Source organism: Botryllus schlosseri, chromosome 7, assembly GCF_051294905.1.
Source record: "Botryllus schlosseri isolate E-star chromosome 7, Bs_hap1, whole genome shotgun sequence".
In the NCBI taxonomy this organism is placed as follows: Eukaryota; Metazoa; Chordata; class Ascidiacea; order Stolidobranchia; family Styelidae; genus Botryllus; species Botryllus schlosseri.
Genome location: NC_137242.1, coordinates 29310147 through 29333961, shown reverse-complemented (window position 1 = coordinate 29333961; position 23815 = coordinate 29310147). Strand labels below are relative to the sequence as shown.

General features: G+C 38.9%; 1 protein-coding gene and 1 long non-coding RNA gene across 2 annotated transcripts; one reads left to right on the top strand and one right to left on the bottom strand.

Moving 5' to 3' along the window:
- Window positions 1-1309: 1309 nt before the first annotated feature.
- LOC145443199 (uncharacterized) lies at window positions 1310-20459 on the bottom strand. The gene is made up of 9 exons (XM_080321190.1): window positions 20094-20459; window positions 19868-20029; window positions 19378-19638; window positions 9357-9449; window positions 8171-8248; window positions 5245-5304; window positions 4680-4769; window positions 3588-3641; window positions 1310-1658 (listed from the first exon to the last, which is right to left on the bottom strand). Exons 1-8 carry the CDS (start codon window positions 20095-20097, stop codon window positions 3589-3591), a joined length of 801 nt encoding a protein of 266 aa, XP_080177316.1. The 5' UTR covers window positions 20098-20459; the 3' UTR covers window positions 1310-1658; window position 3588.
- LOC145443204 (uncharacterized) lies at window positions 13254-15617 on the top strand. The gene is made up of 3 exons (XR_013916335.1): window positions 13254-13487; window positions 13731-13881; window positions 15531-15617. It is a non-coding gene; the product is annotated as an uncharacterized LOC145443204 (long non-coding RNA).
- Window positions 20460-23815: the final 3356 nt, after the last annotated feature.

The following is a 23815-nucleotide window of genomic DNA, read 5'->3' as shown; positions in this document are numbered from 1 at the left end:
GGTGGTTCCGCACCACATCACTATTGACTACAGCTTAACATTCGACATTCTGCATTTTGGCATCTGGATCTGGGAAGTTCCATACACACTCCGATACACACTATCCAAGACGCCTTTCAGCATGATGGCTCATGTAATTCCGTTGTCATGGTATTAATCATCATACCCCTGCTGTTGCAGATTGCTGAAGGTCTACTGGCATCAGTCCCAGTGACAACGAAATCAACCGTCTTGCTAACACAGAGGCTTGTTGTAAGTACCGTGAGGCAATTGAAAAATTATTCTATAATAAAAGTATATTTTATGGGAAAAATGAAGAACAAGCATTCGCAATGTCGCCGTGATTCGGTGATTTTAACGTCATAACTAGGGCGATTTCTTTCGGCATGTCAAAAAAGTCAACATTTTGTAAAAATTGTAGTATTAGATCAGAAAATGTCAAAATTGTTTACGAAGTCAAACATTTTTTTGCAACCTGCCATTATTTTGCATCGTAGATGTTTGCACTGTGGGTGAACTTATTATTGGTATTGCCCAGCTTGTAGCCCAATTTGTCGACCTATCCGTTGTAGACGGCCCATTGTCTACTCATTGTTAATCATACACGGCCGAATGAAAGTCTGCGTGGGCAATGTTTTTTTTTGTATCAACAAGCGCATTATGAAAAATTGTGATTTAAACAAAATTGTCAGAATGAAGCAACACGGTGGTGACACAGCCCTGTACTGTTCACACAGCTTCAGTGTTCCCAGCCAACAACTGCTACTGTTGAACGTTCTCTCTCCATTCTTGGCAAGCTACTTAGTGAGGACAGACACTTTCTACCCAAAAGTATCTTTCGTTGTACTACAACAAATTTTAATTAGTTCTCCCACAATGCGTGATGTAACTACTGGAATTCTTCATAGGTCCAGATTATGTTAAAATAAACTTTTTTCATGTAAAAAATTGTCAGTTTTTTATTCAAAAAAGTTTACTCAGGCCTAACTACTTTGTAATGACAGACAGTTCCCACCGGAAATGAAGTTAAGTAGCATAATTCTGAGATTATGTGGGAAAACACCCAATTTACACACGTGAGGTCAGAATTTCGCAGAATTACGATTTTTAAAGTCTAGAAAAGTCAGAATTTAGATTGTTAGGTCAAAAATCTTTGTTATTTAGGTAAAAATTCGCCCTAAATTACCGTACCAGTGAAATCAATGGCCTCTAACTGGCTTAAGTGAAGCTGTTTTTTTAGGGTTAATCATTCAGGCATGATCTGCTTTTTCTTCGAACCTAATAGCTTCAACGACTGAAACACAACGAATGCTGCACGATAAAACTCTATTTATACAGGGGGATGTATGTCGGAATCAAAGCAATAATAAATTTTGGCAAGTAATCCAAAACGAGGGAAAATAATGAAGGCCCATCAGCCCTCTGAGATGAATTGATATAGAAATCGAGTGATACAGATGAAAATAAATACAAAAGAAATCAGTGTTTAGAGCTGATGCATGAGACGATGGTTTTCAGATGAGTCATACATCCATGAAACGTCACTTGCGAATAGATACCATTTGTATTGGCATAATTTTCCGTATGTATTGCAATTCGGGCCATGCTCAATTCCGTCTGACGCGACATTGACAGGATGCATGAAGTCTTATGCGCACCTGGAAATTAGAAATATAGCGGTTACTTGGCAACAGTGATGGGCTCAATGATTCGAGTACTCGAATCTGAATCAAGTACTACTTCTAAAGGTGAGAGTCAAGCAATGAGAGATCAATTTTTTGAGAACTCAAATATTGCGCTCCTTGCAACTATAAGAGTTAATATCAATTCAATTTTGCACTGTTAAAGGCTACAAACCTCTATTTTTCGTATCGCAACATACGAAACATGCAGCACAAAGCTACACACGTTAGTAGGAATCTGTGAAGTCGTGATCAACCCAAAACATTGTCAAAAAGTGCAATGAAATAGAATCGATCGACAAAAATACCCTTTATGTCAGAGGTTATCAACTCGCGACCCACAGACGCTTATTTTGCGGCCCGCAACATCTTCGATTATGAAAGGGAATTATTTCGCAAAAGCCAAATGTGGAACACTAAATATGCTTTCGCACAGATAAATGTAAAGTCGCCTGTGTCTTATTTGCCGAAGAACAGTTTTAAAAGAAATCACTGAAATTTCATCCGGAATTCAAAAATGCATATCCACATCTTCATGAGTGTCAAGCCCAGCAATCATTATCTTGAGGCATTGTTGAAATTGCTAAAGCTAAGAACTCAGCTTGGGGCGATGAGATTTCAGAAATCTTTACCCGACTGCTCTAATTCCGCATTAGCGCATTTTAGCAACAAGGACAACATTACCTAGCTAATATTTGATCTATAGATTCAACCGTGTCCAAATGAGTTACAGCAAAGTCAGTCAATTTTTGATCGTAGTTTCTCAAACAAGTTGCCGCGTAGGCTGCTGCAGCCTAGAGGATCAGAGGAATCATGCGACTCCACCGAAATTTCATCGCCGATAATCTGGGTACATTTTCTCAGACTGGACACAGTTGCAGAGTATATTATGGCAGGGCAAACGTGGGGAGGGGACAGTTGCTCTGCAATGACGATTTGTTATATCGCGGATCACCCAAAATCATCAACTTGACGAATCTGACTTTTGTAATTATTCATGATGCCCCAACTTGGTAGGAAAGAAAAAGAGGTTGATTGACTTCTCATATCACTGCATTTTGCACGAGAGTTGGAGAGATCCAAGTGCTCAGGCATTGAAACAGAGATTACCGTTGTTTAACGTTTGGAAGATTACATATATAGGCTACCTACTTTTCAATGCATGCAACGCACACTCCATGGAATTAGTACCAGCAGTAAGCATATTTTTAAGAGATAAATCGTCGTGATTTACTTACGCCATTGAAAGATAACATGTTCACACAAATAACTGCAGCTACAAACTTGCTAACACTGTCCGTTAATGCTGTAGAATACATAACCACGTATCAAACGTTCGTATAGTGTCCGACTGGTAAATGCAGTGAATTTAAAAGTAGCCTACGATTAGGCAATCATGTTCTGCGGATTCAGAACTTTTTGATGTTAAAATGCGACCCGTTACTCATGAAGGTTGAGAACACCTGCTTTATGTGATGTAGAAGTGGCATTATATTCTTTGTGGTAGCATAGAAAGTGTCTATGTGAACATTCCGCATCATTCATATTGATGTGACGCATCAATGACTGATAGTTGAAAACTCGATTCAACTCGAAGTTTAATACTGAATTCAAAATCAGTCAGGCACTCGATCTAGCACAGCCTTACGTAACATCGACCATCATAACTACCGTGGTATTTTAACCCGTGTTGAATAGGATCGAAGTACATTGTTTCATCCTCATCTCATCATTATTTTTCTTTTCTTTTAAAAAATGTTATGTGAGTTGGAATATATTCTGATCGTTTCAAATTATCATTGATCCAAAGGTAAAAATTAATTGTACAAAATTCAGTTGATATGATAGCAATTGTACAAGAATGAAAAACACTTTACACAGCTAGTCAGAAAATGACCGTGGTACCTTAATTACGATCCTCGGAGAACAGTCTTCTGGCAAATGGAAACATATTCGTACCTATAAATGATAAATATTACATGCAGTTACTTATAGTTTACCATTTGCACTTCACTGTTAACCAGTGTTGGGATGACTCGAGTCATGACTTTGCACGAGTCAGACTCGAGTCATCTTTTTCGGAATACTTGACTGGACTCGAGTCGCTTTGCTAAAATGACTTGACTTGTCTCCGCGTATCAGAAATGTGGATTCACTCGTGACTAGGAGCAAAATCCACCAGTCAATTTCAAGTCATCAAGTGATTGCTGTCGATGAAAATCTGTAAATCTCGCATATCTACGTATTATTCGCGAAACGTTGGTGTACTCCGTGAGAGCGTACAATCATACAGTGATCGTGCATTTTAATGAGCCTCCGACGTTCTCTCACAAATAATTTGACTACAAACGAAGTGATCGAAGCTAACAGCTTACGTTGTCGGAAACTAGTAGTGAAGTAATTTAATACTAAAATATCGATTTATGTTCTTCGTTCTTATCCTAATAAAAACTCTTGTTTTTATAAAATTGAATTCTAATATAGTTTATATACCCGTAAATCATTGGTGCGGGATGGAATTGTATCATATCAAGATGTAAATGGGAAATGTAGTATTGCATCTTAACAATTCTCTTATCTATTCTCTATATTGGTTTGTACCTATCAGAGGTGGTCAAAGTAGTCACCGTCGCTACTCAAGTAGAAGTAGAAGTAACGTCGGAATTTCTACTCAAGTAGAAGTAGGAGTGGTGGTTCACAAGTAAGTAAGTAGGTATTCTAGGCCTATTTTCACCTAAAAACTGAAAACTGTCAAGTAGAAGTAGAAGTAATCTAAAATGATGACTACTTAATAAGTAGTGCAAGTAGACAAAATCTACTTCAATTACTTCAAAAAGTAGAAGTACTTCGTTACTGACCACCTCTGGTACCTGTAAACTAAAGATTTGCAATTACATAGTTTAACAGTTCTACGTATGGTTGCATTTAAAACAAAAATCAATTTGAAACAACAATGTTTAAAACAAGGCCCATCAATTGAAATTGTCCAGGTCTTACCTTCATCATCATTAAAATCATTGCTGCTACCTTTTCCAGATTTTCCGTTGTCCTTCGACTTTTTCTTTGGCTTTACTTTGCCCTTATTTTCTTTCAAACAAACACATATTCCAATGTTAACACATGTGGACAGACTCGGCACATCACAAAGGATTCCACAGTGGCGGGATAGCGTAGAGGTATGATCCACAGCTACAACACCAATTCGTTGGGAGTTCGAGTCCGACCGAGGTCGACTCCAGAATTCCTACTCAGGTGTTGGAGTTTTATCTAGGCTCCTCTTCGTCATATCATCCGTGTAAGCGATGCATTAAAAAAGCCGAGAAGTGGGCCGGGCTACAAGTCAGCAGTTACAGAATGCAAATGAAGAAATTGTCTTTGTGTAAATGACCAGTAGTCGGAGAACACCATGAATATCTCGAAACATACAAACAAATGATTCCACAAGCATGTAAATTTGCTAACGGCAACTATTAATTTCCCCGTGAATATAAGATATAATTTAATTCTTCCAGAATTAAAACATGCTCGTGGTAAATAGAAAATCAGGAATATTCTGTAGTACCTTCAACGCAGCTTCGAGTTTCGGAGAACAGTCCTGCGCCCACTGAAATGATTTTCGAGTCTGCAAATGATGAAAATTACTTATAATTGAAGATGGTTTTATATTAATCAACAGATTTCTATTTGGAAGTGGTCGGTATCGTAGTGATTTCAAATCCTACATTGCTCGCATATATGTTGCTTTATTCCCTTCATACCTATTTCGTTTACTAGAAAACTTCTATCAGGGCCTGGGCAACATTGTAGTTAATCATTGGATCAAGCAATCGAATTTTGGTTCGGTCCATCATCAAAGTTCAAGCCGCTTTTTTGTAGATAATTATTTGATTGGCGATTACAACGCGAATGGTTTTGTTCGCCATATCGAAAAAGCATTTCATATCTAGGGGTGGACATTACAATTACCAGTTCAAACCGCTAATACGTCTATTATTTGTTGACCAGTGTTATTTGAATCAACATGGGGATAGGTACGAAGGTCGGGTGTAGGAAGAATGTGAAATTGAATAAAGGAATAAAGCAGGGGGACCCCATCTCCATGTATATGTTCTCTTTAACAATCACTTCTGCATTGCCTCCACAAGAGCCTACGAGGACGAGGATACACTTCGCCAGGAATGAAACAAGAAATAACCACCCCATCACACGCAGTTGACGTCATGATAACGTTAGCAGTGTTGGGATGACGATACGTCGGTGTCACTTGTGAGAGCAACCAGTCATTCACTGATAGTGCATTTCACTGAACTACATTAGGACATCACAAATAAATCGACCGCAAACTAAATGATCACAGCTTACGTTGTCGTAGTAGTGTAGATTAATCAAATAGCAACGTTTCTTAGACGTCTCAGTGCTAACATTGCGCAGCGTTTAGCTTTACCAACCCTCTTGTATGATTTAAATCGACCGAATATAGTTAATGCTTTTATATTCTCACGGATGTGTAGATGTATGGGTAGTGTATTGTATGATATCAGTTTGTTTCAACTTCTCGAGGCTTCGTATTCGATCCTCAATGTTATATGATAATAATAGACTGTAGCATGTATCGAGACCAGTGGTTTTCAAACTGGGAGCGTGAAAGCATCTGAAGGGGGCGCAAAACTGCATTCAACTGGAAAATATTCACGCGAGTGAAACAACCTCTTTTCGCTTGTATTTAACGGTATATTCGTTATTTGATTTTAGATAAATGTTAATTATTCTGTCATTCACGCAGTGAGCAAAATGTAATGACTTTGAATCATCACTCTTACTTCGAAAATTCAATTTGACTTGAATTGTGACTTGCCTCGTGACTTGACTTCTCTTGACTTGATTTGACTCGAGTCACCTCCAAAAAACGAATGACTTGACTTGACTCGAGTCACCTTCGAAAATCGATTGACTAGACTTGACTCGAGTAAAAATGTGCAATGACTCGGGAAGACTCTTGACTCGAAGGTAGTGACTTGATCCCAACACTGAACGTTAGCGAATGAAGCAGATAGTCAGTGCGCAATCAAGATAGTCAAGGCTTTCGAGAAAGCGAGTGGACTCCGAGTCAACGAGAACAAAAGCAAGCGAATATCCTTCGGGGACGGGACATTGAGAAAGAAAAAAAAACGATTCAATTAGGCTGGTAGTCGAACTAAACATCCTGGGAAACCACATTCAGAAAAGCGGAGGAGAATCGAAAGGTCAGTAGAAAGAGCCAATGAAGAAAGCAGCCAAAATCCCGCAAGACATCAAAGGTCTAAAACTGGAAAGGTATGGTAAAGTAGACATGATAAGAACTAACGTGCTTCCTCTATTCATATACCCCGCGGCTACGGCCAAGATGCCAGGGAAAATCAGATCTAAGATGAAGGAAATGACTACCAAGCTGCTATTCAGTTTTGATAACAAAGCAGAATATGGAAAACTGATCCAGAAAGAAGCTATGGGATGTATAAATCTAATTGGCATCACTACAGTAACTTACCCCAAAGAGAAAGAAAGGAACCAAGGGAAATGGGTTGAAAGACTCCAACACTAACTGGCAATAAGGTTGTAGGCCTACAGGTATCATCAGAATACGATATCTAACAACAGGCCACATTCTTGTCAGCCGCCACCTTACTGGGAGAAGATCAACAACAAAAATGAGAGAGTTGAAGATGCAGGAAGAAAACATTAGACTTAAGAGGAACAAGGACTTTTACGAATACATCATCAGAAGAATATATGAGACTCTAGTTTCGGAGATGGAAGGACTAGTTTGGAAAAAAACAGAAGGCACAGAGCGCCGACGCCAAAGCAACGTCATATGAACAGAACCATGGCAAACCAAATGCTCTGGGCGAATGAAAGACTATAAGCGAGTGGAGCTTCAAGAACCAGTAACTGAGTGATATGTGATGAGCACGCCGAAACTCACGTGCATTTGAATCTGAATGGCAGGATAATTAAACCAGTCCTGTTATTCGTTTTAGAAGACTGGGAAAGAGCAAGCAAGGATTTCGCACCAAACGCCGAGCCCTCAGACAATAGTCAACATGGACCTTGAAAAGAGTCATCCCGAATTACATAAAACAACACTGACAGTAACAATTTCCATTTTTAAACAGGCTTACTGGAAGGCGAGAACGAATAAGGAGGAGGGATCAAAACACTTCGGACAACAATGGATCCTACGATCGATCCCGACGAGACTAAATAGTTGAAGGAGACGACCGGAAGAACCGCAAAAAGAAGGAAAGCTCGATGATTTACTATATACGAGCTCACCGACATGATCGATACGACACGAATCGTGGCTTACGCTATGCTATGTCCAGTGTTGACTTTATTACCCTATGTTTGCAAAATAAAATGTTACATACGGGGAGGTACGAATGTCCCAGGCTTATGGCTGATGCTCAAAACGGAAAAACCATTAATTACTGGCAGCAAAAGACCCTTACCTGCGAGTTCGAACCTAGACTGCCATTCCTCGCCAGTCGATTCCATGGCGCTTTCCTTCGATTCATTCGTCTGCTCATCTACAAACGATAAAAGCGATATTAAATAGCTGATACCATCCGTATTTTGAAGCTGGTCAATCCCTATGTAATTTATATGGACTACTTTATTAGTACCATCACTGCTAAGTTTTGAGAACCAGTGCATTAGAGTGAATCTTCCCACAATTCTGTTATTAAATTTTCAGTAAATAAAGAAACCTTTCGAAGTCATTTTGTTGTTCTGAACTAATTGTGAAATCCCAATTATTACCAGAGGTGGTCAGTAAACGAAGTTCTATTTTTTGAAGCCCTTGAAGTAGATTTTTCCTACACGCATTACTTACTAAGTATAGTTATGATTTCAGACTAATTCTACTTATACTTGACAGTTTTCAGTTTCGAGTCAAAAATAGGCGAACAATACCTACTTACTTGTGAACCCGCATTCCTACTTCTACTTGAGTAGCGACGGTGAATACTTTTACGAGTTTGACCACCTCTGAATAATACCTTTCTCGGGGGTGTCTTTATCATTATTCGTCGACTTTTTTGAACTCCTTCAAATAATGTATATTAATAGCATCCCGTAATATTGATTCGCTATAATACCTTTACCGTCTAATATAAAGTTACATTTTACAAGTAGGTAGAATTTCGAAACGTAATGGGACTGTTCTATGAATACAAGTACTCTGTGTTTATACTTGTAATATATTCTATATCACTTTTTTACATAATATTAAATGGATTGCGAATTACTTGAACGATGTATTAGGCTACTATACATTCCAATTCATGCATGTTGTGGTTAAGCAACTCGGAGATAGGAAATGTGTGGTTTTTCCCGATTCGGTGGACTGATACGAACTAATAATATCTTTAGGTCGCATCAAACGTGAAATGGGCATTTTCAGGAAAAAACGTGTAAACCCTTACGGTCTACATTTGGGGGGGTGATCCTTGCGACTGACAAATTGAAAGTTTTGAGAGCGCCAAAAATTGATATAGTTACAATCATAGATTTTATTCCGGCGCCGAACATGAAACCTTGAGGATTCAGTTTAGTGTATAGATAAGCATATTAATTCAATGCTGATAATATATTACCGCAGCCAGAAAATAATTACGTTTTCTCGCTATATAATACCTTGTTTTTCTTTAGAAACCCTGCTTTGTACTTTTTCTTTCGAAACTTTGCATTTTACTTTTTCTTCCTCCTTAGCATTATTGATTTCCTTCTCTAGAAATATCAAAGATGACAATCATGTATGAGCTGCATCTCCCGCATACTAATTATACGATTTGCTGACGAGTTCATTCAATAAATAACTATCCCAAATCCACTCCGTGTATTATATTTGCTTTGCAGTGCTGATATGGGGATAATTCATGTTTAGAAACGAACATTAAAAATCACTGATCGACAGAATAAAATTAGCTTTTACGAAATGCTATACAATCCATGGATTTTCTTCATCACTAGGTCATTCTATGATTTTTGTACATGGTAACTATGATAACAGTATTGAGATTACTCGAGTCACGTTCATAGAATGAATTGATATGAGTCCCTACCTTGAAATTTCGGCGCTTCTTCGATATACGCCCGAGATCGAAACAGTGTTTCACGTAACACCAGCAAGTGCTTCCCATGAGCACGATACAATTTTATAACCGTCAAAATATTTTTTTTGCCTTTGGAGAGACAGATATTAGGGTTGGAGGTGGGTTAGGGTCGAATTTGGGGTTAGGGTATCCCAAGATTACGGTTGGGGACAGGGTATTAGGGAAAAGGAAGGGGGGATATTACGGTTGGATGTGGGTTAGGGTCAAAGTTGGGGTTAGGGTTAGGGTCAACGTTGAGTTTGGGGTATCCCAAAATTAGGGTTTGAGAAGGGGAATATTAGAGTTGGGGGAGGGGGGTCTTAGAGTTGGATGTGGGTTGGGGTTAGGGAAGAAAAAAATATTTGGACGTTTATAAATTTATATCGTGTTCATGGGAAACATTTACGGGTTTCATGGGGAACACTGTTTTGATCTCGGGCGTATATCGAAGAAGCGCCGAAATTTCTTGAGTTGACTAGGAGTTGACGAACGAATAGGCCATTGCTTACACCCGAAATTTCGTAATCCCTTCATATTGGATATCTTATATGCAATCACAACTTTATTGAAAGTGACTTAAGTTCATATTCAAAATTCTGGAGTATACATCAGGGCTGTGGTGTCGGTAAATTTTACCACCGACTCCGGCTCCGACTCCGACTCCACACATTTTCAATATACCGACTCCGACTCCGACTACTGAGTCTTTAAACGTACCGACTCCGACTCCTGGGTCTTTAAACGCACCGACTCCGACTCCGACTCCCGACTCCGACTCCAGCATTATTACACATTTACTTCGAAAATTTTATGCCCCATTGTCGGTTGAATGACTATCATACAACCATTAAACATATGTAAACATATGATTAACGGTGGCATGCTAAATTGTTTCATTGTGGCACAGCTCGAATTATCTACTATCCCAGCAAACACAAAACCGTAAAAGGATCATCCGGGATCATCTCGATTAGGTTCTGATTTTCTAAGTGTCGAGGGAATGTCTAAAATACGTAGTAGGATGGTCTTGTGGTTATATTCAATCAGAATAAATTCATACTCGGTGTTGTACCATCTCATGCATTAGGCTTCGTTATATCCGGTAATTAACCTAATAATGCAAATTTTCTGTCTCTCGCTGGTATGACTAAAATACGTAGAAAGGATGACTTTGTCGGTACATTCAATCACGATGAATTCCCATCCGGTTTTGTTCGATCTCCTGCAGTAGCTTCGTTCTATCCATTAGAAAACAATGTTCTCCCTTCGTTTTATTGCGTGAGGATGTCACCGGTGTTGTATATTCGTGTTGTTGCTCTAAGGTCGAACAGTTTTGTTTTCTTCTGATATATATGATCTTCATTATATATATATTCGCTCTTTCGGTAATCTCGCATGTTCAACGAGTATGGCTAATAGTTTTATTCAGAGAATAACTAAATAAGTGAGATGTTGTACGTTTAGGAATATGATTATCGATGCGTGACTTCTAGAATATTTCGGCGATTCAAATTTTACGGCATCGCGCGGGACAAAGATTTGACGCGCAACAGGTCGCAGCCAGGCATAGTTCGCTCTTTCTGTATGGTAAATGCCGTAAATATATAGGAATTGTGACTGACTGAGGTAGCGGGTAAAGGTATATACGCAGTAGCATATAGCTTATGGGGTATTTCGAATTGCATGTAGTATATGACGCCTTGAGCTGTTTGACTTTCTGCAAAACAGGTGTAGACAACTATAGAAAAGTTTCAGCTTTTCCAGGCTAGAATTAGAGCTAAACCGTTTTTTCCGAATTAGATTACAATTATATTACTGGCATTTCGCTCTAATTTAGTGAAATTAGACCACTATAATTATCTAGTAGTCCAAGTCGCTTCAAACATCTGAATTACCGGTACCTATACCTACGGTATATCATAATATTTATGCTTTAATTTTCTAGGTATATAAGTCATATAGATACATACCTGTAGAACACTGATTCGTGATTTTATAAAAGTTGGTGCAAGAATGGACATTTTCATCTTGATGTTGATTAATGGAGCAAAATTTGATATTTGAGTGCAATTATACCTCGAATCCAGTGACAAGATTATTAATCGTTGAAACCAAACGCAGCTTGTTCATGTTGGCCCAGAGAATTTGGCTAGCCAGACCATATTGATAGAATATGGTCACAGTAATATAATATTTTGGGCTAATTTACATGAAATTTCCAACATTTGATTTGATATGTCCGCTAAAACAGTTGTTATTCTGCTTTCGAATAAGACCTAAATTGCTGATTTCAATGGTAACTGTGTTTGTCAAAGGCTGTAAAGGTAATTTCTTTTCCATGTTAGATGTTTGTTTGTTTGTGGTGTTCATGGTGGTGGTTCGACTACACTGGTCATTTTACACCAGGCCGGTTCTTATTATTATCATTCCGTATCTGCCCGATTACCAGTGAACTCGGCACTTAGTGAATTCGGCCGCACAAACTCGATACTTGGTGAATTCGGCCGTGGTAGATCTGGTAGCGGTACCGGTCGCCATGATTGGTTACTGGAATGTTTGCCGGTGAACTTGGCACTTTGAGTGGTTGTCAATGTTGTACGGGGGTCAGGGCATGCGTAGATCACACAGTCACGGCATGATTAGATCACAGATTGCGTAATCGCGGGAGATAACGCGACGCTCTTCACTTGGTGAACTCGGCCCTTGGAGGAATTGGCACTAGAACACCTTCGCATTAGATATGCATTTAATATGAATGAACAGTATCAAAAAGGAAATTTAAACGTGTCGTGGCTCGCGGTAGATCTCGTAATCTTGGGATCCTTCAACCCTGTTATCGAGACACCCTAACCCCAGAGTGGAATCGTCTCTCCAAAGGCAAAAAATAATTTATTTTGACGTGATCATGCGAAACATTTGTTGATCGATAAACGAAGAAGCGCCGCTTGATCTTCCACATTTTCGATCTCACATACAACGCCAAGATCCATCTTCTCAAAACTTACACGACACAGGCCCGTCACTCACGCCATCGATTCCTAGCAGATCGCGCGTGGTCGGTATATGAGCGCTGCGTTATTTCCCGCGGCTACGCAATCCGTGATCTAATCACGCCGTGACTGCGTGATCTACGGATGCCCTGACCTCCTTACAAGATTGACGAATCACTTGATAATACTAATATTAGTTTATTAATTCATATTAATAGCTGTTAATACACTTCATTACAAAATTTCCCGAGGGCCGAATTCACCAAGTGCTGAGTTCATCGGCAACCATCTGCCCACTTATAGCACGGCCCACTCCTAGGCTTTTTAAGAAATGGCTATGCGGATCAGATGGCGAGGATGAGCCTAGATAAACGGCCAACACTTCGGTAGGAATTATGGAGGCGACATGTCAGGCTCGAACCCGCAATTCATTGGTGTTTAGCTATAATTGACCATAAAATGGCACCGTAGCATTTGACATTTCGTGTGGCAATTGACTTTTGTGTGGAAAATTGTGTTCGTTTCAGAACTTATCCGAAACTTTTATTCCGTCATAGATTGTATATGATAAAACGATATCGTAATTGATCCTAGAAGAATTCCAAAGCCACTCACCACAAAGGAGGATTTAAAGAAGTTTGATGACATATTGAATGAAAGCAAAAGCCTTTGCAAGAGATGTGGTATGTTGAATCTGTTTTATTATTTTCAAATGCTTGCCGATAGCAGACGGTATATATAAACGTAAGATGTGGAAGCTATCAAGGTGTTATGTTTATTATTTTTAGAAATTCAGTCAGTCAAAGTGGACGATCGTATTGCTTCCAGGATTATATTTAATCTTATTTTAGCATCTTTGAGATGCAACTCTGAACGTGGACGGTCATGAACAGTCAACTAATTCTGTTCCTATATTGACATATCAGACATTTGCACTCGTACCGTTGGCGGCGACAATATTGGTCAGTCAGCAAAAAGCATCATGAAGAAGGTTGCCAGTCTGGTGAAATTATAGCAGAGTCGGAAAGAATGGGAAATACGCTTTCATCAACCTCCATTTGAACAAGATCACATATAGTAAGAGACATTCATGATATGCTGCAAATGTCACTGTGTTCTTTGTCTAGTCACCCTACTCATGTAACTATTGAGGCTTCATGCCAGGGTTGTAACCAAGTCACAAGGCTCCTAGTCGCAAGTCAATCTCACTTTTATAGTTTTGACTCAAGTCATTTTCAATTCACCACCGAGTCAAGTCCGAGTCCAAGTCATCGCAGAGGGCCGAGTCCGAGTTATGGTATTATGACTCGAGCCAGAGTCATTGTGTTAGCTGCTCAGTTTCCAATTTAAGTCTTGTTAAACCAACTTTTTATATATATTTTGTGATATCGAGTGGGTTGCATTTATAATATACGAATTTTCCTTACTTTTAGCAGTTTCTGGCCGCATTTTCAAATACCAGTATCAATAGACGAAATCCCAATAGCGATTTGCTGTACTATTCTTTGAAATAATAATGAAATGTCGGTCTTGGCCGTCTGAGTCTGAAGTCATGCGCAATGAGTCGAGTCATTTCAGTACTTTGAGAAGATGACCTGAGTCAAGTCGAGTCAACAGAAAAACCTGACTCGAGTCTTACAACCCTGCTTCATGCATTGAGCATTTACTTTGAAGATAAATAGTAATTAAATAACTGGTTGGTGGTACAAAATTTCAATACCGCTTTCAAAAGTACCTTCATGATAAACGTTATTGAAGCCTGAAGAAATTTTCGCGTGCCTATTAAAGAGCTACCGGCACCATAAAGGAAGCAAAACAGAGTTGAATTCAAAACCAGATGGAGAATTATGAAGCATTAATGTCGAATTTAGAAATAACATCAATGGAGCCAGAACACAGCAACAATGCAGTGCATAACAACGGTTGCGTAAAACAGTATGAAAGCGTGACACAATTCTTTAATTATTTATTATAGTGGTGCCGAACGTAAATACTATTTCATTAAAATCCGAATTTTTCGATGGCAATAACTCCGCTTCCACTTGTTTGAATCGAACCAAATTTGATGAACATCGTTTCTATACATAACCTAACACTTTCATGGGGTGAACAGAAAATTTTCGAATTTTTTCTATTTATTTTTATATAATAAATAGAAACTTTCTTTTCCTGTAGCAATGCGGCTACTGGTTGCAATTGAACCAAATTTGGTGTGTAGGCTTGAATTAGGTGACCTAACAATTTTATCAAGTAGCAAGAACGATTTGAGAAAAAAAAGTCATTTTTTAAGAGCCCTAATGTCCATGTCAGAGAAACGTTTTAGGGTAGGCCTACTCACATGTCTCGCAGCGTTCTCTACATAATTGTCAATTGCGATACAAACTGTTCGCTTGTATTGGTTAAGCCATCCAACTTCGAATTGTGAAATGTTGGGAGTCTTGATATCAAATTTTTGAAAGGTGCACTTTGAGAAGATTTCGGAATCTGTCAAATTATACAAAAAAAAATTAGCAAATTTTTTGACATATTTCATCCATTTGGGACTCGATCAACGTAAAAGAATTAGTCATTATTTTATACAATATATTGTATTTGTAGTTGAAGTATAGTAATAATTCTTATGGTTACCGCACTTGTAACGATTCACGGCCATAACTGGAATAATTAGAATGATGTAACTTCAAATTGTCATGCATTTTGCAACAACATTGTTCTCAATTTTCAAGGTGCTGACCATTGGAGGAAGAATCACCCTTAAGCCGGGAATTCACGATCCGTAAACGCGGCCGACTGTTTCTCTCCTCAAGAGGAAGGAAGAGAAAAAGGGAGCAGAAATAGCAAAAGTGTGACAAGTCGCGTCCATTCGCTTTAATGCGTATTTCCATCCGCGAAGCGCGAAGTAGTAGGTGGGAAAACTAATGGGCGTTTGGTTAGCGCTTTATAAGGTTGACTCCAGCGCTGTATTTGCTGAATGTTGCGATGAAATAGGGGTGGTGTCATTTGGTATCAATATAGACTATTAAAAGGCCATTTGTTAGTGGTCATGGATTTGTTCGGCCAGTATGCAGTAATTTCTGATGGTCACTTCCCGGGCTTCTGTTCTCTAACCCCTCATGATTGTTATTCTGCTTCTAGTAAGACTGTCGATTCTAATGTTTTATCGTATCATTTGTCGGAGGTTTCGCTCGCTTTTTTTACAACGTTTTGCTCTCTGCTAAGTCAATTACTGACTGAGTATCACTACAGCCTAAGAAACTGCACTAATTCTCATTTTAATGTCTTGCTGGTTATCTTGCTGTCAATTCTAATAATTTGTTAATGTCTATACCAGTGCCGCCACTCAAATGTTTTGTTCTCTGTACACAATATTGTTAGGTCTTCAGCTTTCCAGGCAGAGTATTATTCCACTTTCTAGACTTGAGTATATATCTCTCCAACTAGCTGCCAAATAACTGATTCGTTTGAATTGTTGAATTGATCATTTTTGACAGAATGTGAAGAAATTTTAGTCAAGAATTCTTTTTGTGTTAGTGGCTGTTTCCAAAGATTGCTGAAGTAGTCATCGTTGATCTTGATAATCAAGTAGAAGTGGCGATTGAAGTCAGTTCTCTAGTCATATAATAATAAAAAAATTATTACTAAAAACTGGAAAACTTGAGTGGAAATAGTCCAGAATCAAATCCATTTTAGTAAGTATGGGCGAAAAAAATGTAGGAGTCATTCGTTACTCGCTACCTCTGCCATTTTTGCAGTACGAATGTCTTAGCTAATAATCGTCATTTTCATTTTATTTCTACAGGGTGTTGAAAAGAAAACGCCAGAGGGATTATCATCAGACGATGAAACCTTCTGATTACTGACTGTTCTCATAGTTTCATTCATTGCTACTTGGCCCTACAAGTAATTTCGTTCGTTTCATTTTTTACACCGGCATTATTTACTTGCCAATTCGTTTTGGATTAAATTACCGCAAATGTGATTAATATGTAGTAGATATTGTGGTGTGTGTGTGTGTACGCAGCCGTGATCAGGTTATCCCCAGTGGTAGAAAACAGGTTATTATATCAGGATATTCTTTTAATGTAGGATCTACATTCTACTCACCATGTTTAAAGGCTGTAGCATCTGCATAATATTTACATTATTGAAGGACATGGAAAAGACATTGAATTGAGTCGACACAAAATCCCCCTTTCTACGACCTGCCGAGATCTAATATCTACTATATCAGGCTCCGCTTTCTACATCTTTGGTCTGTACTGTGTTTACTGGGATGCAATTAACATGAATAAAAGATTTGCTAAATATCCTTCCTTTTTCAAGTTTTTATAACATGGACTCTCTAATATCCTGAAATGTATGAATCATTCAAATATGGCAGATATTCAATCCTGTATAATAAAAATGTAGATACAAAATCCAAGTGTAGCTCTTGTGTATGAGTCCCCAACTAATAAAGAGATTGAACTTACTAATTTTGTCATTGCACACTATCCTGATTACAAGCGCACACACTCTTACTACTAATAGACATTGGTCATAAATGGAATTTAGTTAAGTAGTCAAAGACCATAGCCTATGTCTAGTCTACATGTAGGCCTACTTAATCAAGAATTCAAGGATTTGAACTTGCAGTCTTTCATAATCATTTGTTCGACCCAAACAGGTAAGCTTCACTATACAGATATATTTAATTTTGTTTAGTGGGAAGCATCGTTTGGTCATATTTACATCATTTTTACAATTTTACAAAACCAGCCGATGCATTTGCTCTGTCACATTATCATGGTATAATTCCAAATATTACATCAATTTCGACTGCATCGCGAAAACGCATATTGCAATTTTCTTCCCCTGTGCCACTGAGTTGTAATTTGCAAGTACTGTCTAATTTTATCTATATCAGGGGTGGGCAATTTTTTCGGCCAACGGGACGCATGAGATTTACGAACCATTGCGCGAGCAACTGGAATGTTAATAACCTTTTTTTAGTCGTCCGATAGGAGCGAGCCGAATTCCGTAACATTCCAAACAAGACTTATATTTATAGGCTCTAAAATTGTTAACAATATGTCATGCAACTGTGCAGTGCGCAATCAGGGCCTGATAATGACTGAATTATATCAATAAATATGTTGCTAACATACATTGGAGGTCGCATCTGTATACTCCTGGGCTCATTTGGCAATGACTGGATTATTCCACGATTAGACATAGCAAAACCGACGGTATCAGTGAACATGCCTCTATCATTTTGTGCAAAATGTTTTGTAGACGATCTCACTGCAAATGCACAAGCGAAGCCTCATGTTGGACGACACGTTATCTCCTAATTGCGAATATAGTTAGACTCAATTCTGTGCATGACATGTATTTATAATTTCAGAAGGGGGATCAAATACTGAATTCAAGAAATCTAGTGACAATGATTCATCCAAAGTACCGAGAAAAATTTCAAGTCAAATAAATCTGCTGTGAAATATTCTACTTTATGGTCATATACGAAGATCTGAGATAAATGTGGCTGGACCCTGGATTCGCCAATGCGTCAGAACTGTTGCTTTAGTCATCATCAAATTTCGCGGTCATGCTAATCAAATTTTGGTTGGCCTTACAATTGTACCTGATGTCATAAATAATTTCGAGAATTACCTCGAAGGCCACACCTAACCTTCTCGTGTGCCAAATTTGGCCTGCGTGACACGGGATGGCCGCCCCTGATCTGTATGGTTATTAATAACAGTGATTGGTGGTACATAAAAATTATATTGAAAATTCTTTGAAAGCAAATGTTTTCATGATAGAGAAGTTGGAGCCGGAGTCGGAGTCGAAGTCAGGGTCATTCTCAAAAACTCCGACTCCGACTCCAGTCAGTATTTTCCCCACGACTCCGACTCCAGCTATTATAGTTTTCATGACTCCGACTCCGACTACGACGACTCCATCAAGCGATAATTACCCAGACTCCGACTCCGACTCCACAGCCCTGGAATGCATAAGCTATTGTATTCAATTTGGATTATAAATTAAAACAAGAATATATCCTTCTCGATTGCATTATATCCCATAATAGTGAAGGTAGAGTCTAAATTCCGAATAGTTCGCAACCGACTTTTCTGGTATCGTGCATGATGAATGTAACAGGTACACCAGTGAAGGTTATTGGTTAAAAACTGTAAAAAGCGAGGTATAATTCTGTCAACTGCTGACCCATTGTGACTATATGCTCTTGGTATCAAAGAATTGAACTCCTTCAACTTGGTTCGAGTAAACACGTGGTTGAACAGTCTACAAGACAAAAAGGCAATAGTCCCGTGGTCTATTAGTCCTAGCATTTGCCCACTGACACACATACACACACACACACACACACACACACATAGACGCTGGCACACCATCAAACATGATAGGACATCGGTCTGAAACAAATGAAAAAAAGATGATGCTTACAAATATGATTTTTCAAATGGGCAGGGAATTTTGTCGGGTACAGCACCTGCATGACGTGAACGGGCACCGTTGTTTATAGATGATCGGGCCACGTAAATATGACGTAACATGAATGCTTCTTACTCGAGGGAGCCGGAGTTTTGTGTTTTTGTCCTGTAGTGTCCGTCCATATCTTTTTATACTGGACGTTTCTTAGCGATCCCTGATCATCCACGAGTACATTCGAATCGTTATACACTTGAACGTTAGCGTGGGGGATTTCGGACCCGATCTGTATTGTTACGAAGACGTGTCCATCGGGACCGGACTCGGCAAATCCGAAAAAACCACCCGGCTTGATGGTCGTAAATCCGGGATCTTGCGTCACGTAGTTCCGCTTTTGATCTGGTCATAGAAATCAATGTAAATATGATGCAACTATAGAATGCTTCTGGTAGCTGTCAGGAATCTTGGAATCGGAAAACCGGTCACAGTAAAAACGCATATAATCAAGTCTAATTGTTATTGTAAGACAATATATAATTGCGTATAACTGAAAATAGGTCTCTACAAAGATATGGTAAAAACGGAGTGGCTTTTTGCTGTCGTCTGAACAATTTGAGAATTCACTCACGACTTCTGTGAGCTACTGCCGCCGAAATTTTATCCACTCCGATGTTCGAATCGATTCCCATCGTTTCCTCATACACTTCAATCTTATTCGCTTTTACGCATGCTCGGATATCTCTATCGTACCCATTGGCAACGTGGGTCATGGATCTACTGTCGCCTTGCCCTGCGATATCGAAGGATTGGCAAGTCTACGTTAATCAATATTCGAATGTACCATGAAGACTTACCCATAGTTGTAGCCGCTGTGAAAATATAGTACTCTTTTAAATTTAAAATTGTGACCTAATCCATACAACGAAAACATAGGAAAATATTAATAAATAAATGTTGCGATCGTATTTTAGAAAATGACTCGATTCAACTAGAGTCATCAAAGAATGGCGACTCGAGTCATGACTCGAGTGATTAAAACCCCGTGGATTCGCTCCGTTCCTTATCGTGTAAATTTGCGAAGTACACGATTTTAGTTCGCAGCATATCTTTAAATACATTACGGGTAGTGACGTTACGGACGTAAACTATGTACATTTTCTTTCGATCTACGCGACTCATCAAATCCTTCTTGAAAAGTGATCACATTTTCCCGCTTCTTCGACTTCCAAACACGGCCACATCGTAGCCGATATCGCGTGCTGGAGCTAGACATAACAAATAATTACACGGTCGAATACTTTCGAGTTGTTCAGGCCTGAATATGCTGTTGCCATAACTTCTCCCATAACTTACCCAAACATTGCTCATTTGCTGTATATAATGTAGACGTAGTGGCACATATTGATAGACGGTATTAAAGGCAGTTATCGGTGTTACGTTCGTGATCAAACACAGGACGTTTCGTATAGGCTACGTCGCAATAACTCCGGTTAACTTACAAGGAGACAGAGAGAGAGTCTTTATTTTCATCCGACCAAAATACATAACACACGGCAGTGGTGGTGGTACAGAAAATATGCATGCACAGTATTCGGTATTAGATAGAAATGACCGTGAAGGTCATCTAGTCTGATCACACCAGCATCAAACAGGTACACTTGACTCTGAACAGTCTGGCTGTAAAAAATGTTACGGTAGTTAATAAAATAAAATATAAAAAAATTAAACGATGGTAGCAAATGATCAATGAAGCAATGTCTGGGCGAGGTAGGGCAACAGTGTTAGTGTAACGACAAGAGGTGGTCAAGCAGGGCTTTTTTGAATCTATTAGAAGGCAATTCCCGGACATGTGGTGGTTATGTATTCCAGATGATCCAGATCCAGGTCCGGAGTAGTCAATAGATCTCTTGGTTAGGTTGCTATTGGATGGGGGTAAGTAGATATTTCCTTTAGACGAAGATCTCGTGTAGTGGGAGTGGACATTTTTAGCAGGCATGAAAAAGTCATCAAACACAGGAGGCAAACTATTGGAAAAATATTTGTGAATGACTTTTGATACTTCGAAGCGATACAGTTTGTCAACTTGCAAAATTCGGTGCTTACGGTAGTAAGGCGATAGTTTGATACGTAAAGGTACTAATGAGATCAGCCGTATCGCACGGTTTTACAGGGTTCGAATTCGGCACAAAAATGTTGTGCATGCACTTCCCCATACTACGATTCCATATTGCAGGTGAGAGTGGAAAAGAGAGAAATATAGAGGGTTCGTAGTATTGATCTGGAAACCAAAGATTTCAGACGGGTCATTATTCCCACACACCGAGCTAGTTTTGATATTGTGCATTCAATATGCTGCTTCCAAGACATTTTGGCATCAATGGTGACGCCAAGATATTTTGCTGAGTCACATATGGAGATTTGTTTATGATTGATGTTCACAGTGAAACTATGATTGGCATTATTTAAAAGGAGCATCTCGGTCTTATCTGCATTCAAACTTGGTTTGTTTGCTTGCAGCCATCTCGACACTTTTGGGAGTTCCCTATTCACAGATGCATGCAAATCATCGACAGTGTTGAAGGTTATGAAGAGGTGAGTATCATCAGCAAATAGGGTTGTGCGGAATAAAGATGCATTAACAATGTCGTTAATATAAATGAGGAAAAAAGTCGGTCCAAGGACTGAGCCTTGTGGCACTCCACAAGTTATATCTCTGGTAGTCGTTCTTAATGTCCCCAGTTTAACAAATTGTTTGCGGTTTGCCAGGTAGCTTTCAAGTAGAGTTGCTGCAATACCCTTGATTCCATAGTGTTCTAGCTTGTATCTTAAGATTCTGTAGTTAACTGTGTCGAAAGCTTTGCGGAGGTCGAAAAAAATGCTGCAGCCACGTTTTTTTTGCTTGATGGTTTTGTAATAGTCCGTTACAATTGATAGTATTGCATGGTTGGTGTTGTGGTATGATCTGAATCCATGCTGAGTCGGAGACAGTACTGCATTCAATTCAAAAAAATTCTTGAGTCGGCAGTCAATCAGTTTCTCAAAAACCGTGGCAAGATTTGGCAAAACAGATATTGGTCGGTAGTTAGAAATTAGCTTTTTACAGCATTTCTTGAACACTGGCATTACTCTGGCAGTTTTCAGTGCATCTGGGAAAATGTCTAGACGTATCGACTCATTAAAGAAAAGAAGAGAATCACACGACACAGTACAAACACGCAACGGAACAAACTGGAAAGATATGGAAACAGTGCTTCAAAATACAAATGGAATCTGTGCATAATATATATATATATATATTATCGAAATTCCTATACTACTAGTCAACAACGACAGTTAATGATTTATATAGATCGTTACCCTCAAAGTAGAAATTCGGACAAGAGTGCTTCTCGCTTCAATGAACTTATACTTAGTATATTATTGAATAGTATATTCATATTGAAATGAACCCGAATATTTTCGGCTGACACTCGTCAGGGGTAATCGTCAGCAACTAGTAGAGAATTCGAAAGTTGCTGACGATTACCCCTGACGAGTGTCAGCCGAAAATATTCGGGTTCATTTCAATATAAATATACTATTCAATTGTATATTGAAGTTCTGTACCTCAAAGAAGCTGTTCACTTAGTATAGTGTTGGGATAATTTCTCCAGCTATCTGAGAAAACGTTCGCGATGACCACTCGATGTTTCTGTATGGTTCCAAATCTAGTGATGTCAGTTTGCAACCGCACTAGCCTGTCTAATCTAAGATATTCTGATGCAAATTTTTGAAATTAAAACTATCAAATTCTACAATACTGTACAAATGCATTAACGATACAAAGGTGGGAGTTGTAGCGTAGGATTCACAATAAACTTAGCGTGATTAGGTCGCTAGTGAAATGAGACATGGAAACGGTCATTACTAATGACTAAAGTATACGACAAGAAATTACCAAATGTTTTACGTGAATAAAACAATGAACGACAATCGTCAATACTGGACAGATCTGACGCGATATAGCTGTATCTGTAACAGTCAACTGCTGCAGTCTCTTTTATATGCCGTTCCCGAAAAAGAGTGTTACATAAAAAAGAAACGGCTCGCATAAAAATGTAGGCGACATTAACATTCTCTCTAACCATATTAAACTGACTTGTTTTTATAGAGCACACTTCTTCGCGGAGCGGAGACCAGGACACGCGGGGAAACGAAATCTTTGAGGTCGCATGATTTGGCTTGACATAGGACTACCATACCCAAAAATGGGTGCTGGGGAAAGTACAAGGTTTTCCACATACGACCTTGGTTTTTGCGTATACCTACAATTTCGAACGTGTTATACATTTGAAGATGTGCTAAGTTGTAACCTATTTTCAATATTGTTATATAACGGTGCATAGCGTTTACCAAGATTGATAAGAAGCCCGTCATTGGTTGGATTCACTATATTTTATGCTTCTAAAATGCAAAGCAGATGCGCTATCAACAGTTCACGGATAATAATGAAAACAGACCAACCTTATACAAATGCCCGGCTCGTGCAGCGATGTGGAAATTACAAATCGCAGTGAAAACGAAAGTTGAATCTCAC

What these genes read in the sequence shown, in the direction of transcription:
- LOC145443199 (XM_080321190.1), bottom strand. An exon ending in GTCTAGGTTCGAACTCGCAG is followed by an intron (nt 5,305 to 8,170) that starts GTAAGGGTCTTT and finishes CATCATTTGCAG; the next exon opens with ACTCGAAAATCATTTCAGTG. An exon ending in TGATTTTAATGATGATGAAG is followed by an intron (nt 3,642 to 4,679) that starts GTAAGACCTGGA and finishes TATCATTTATAG; the next exon opens with GTACGAATATGTTTCCATTT.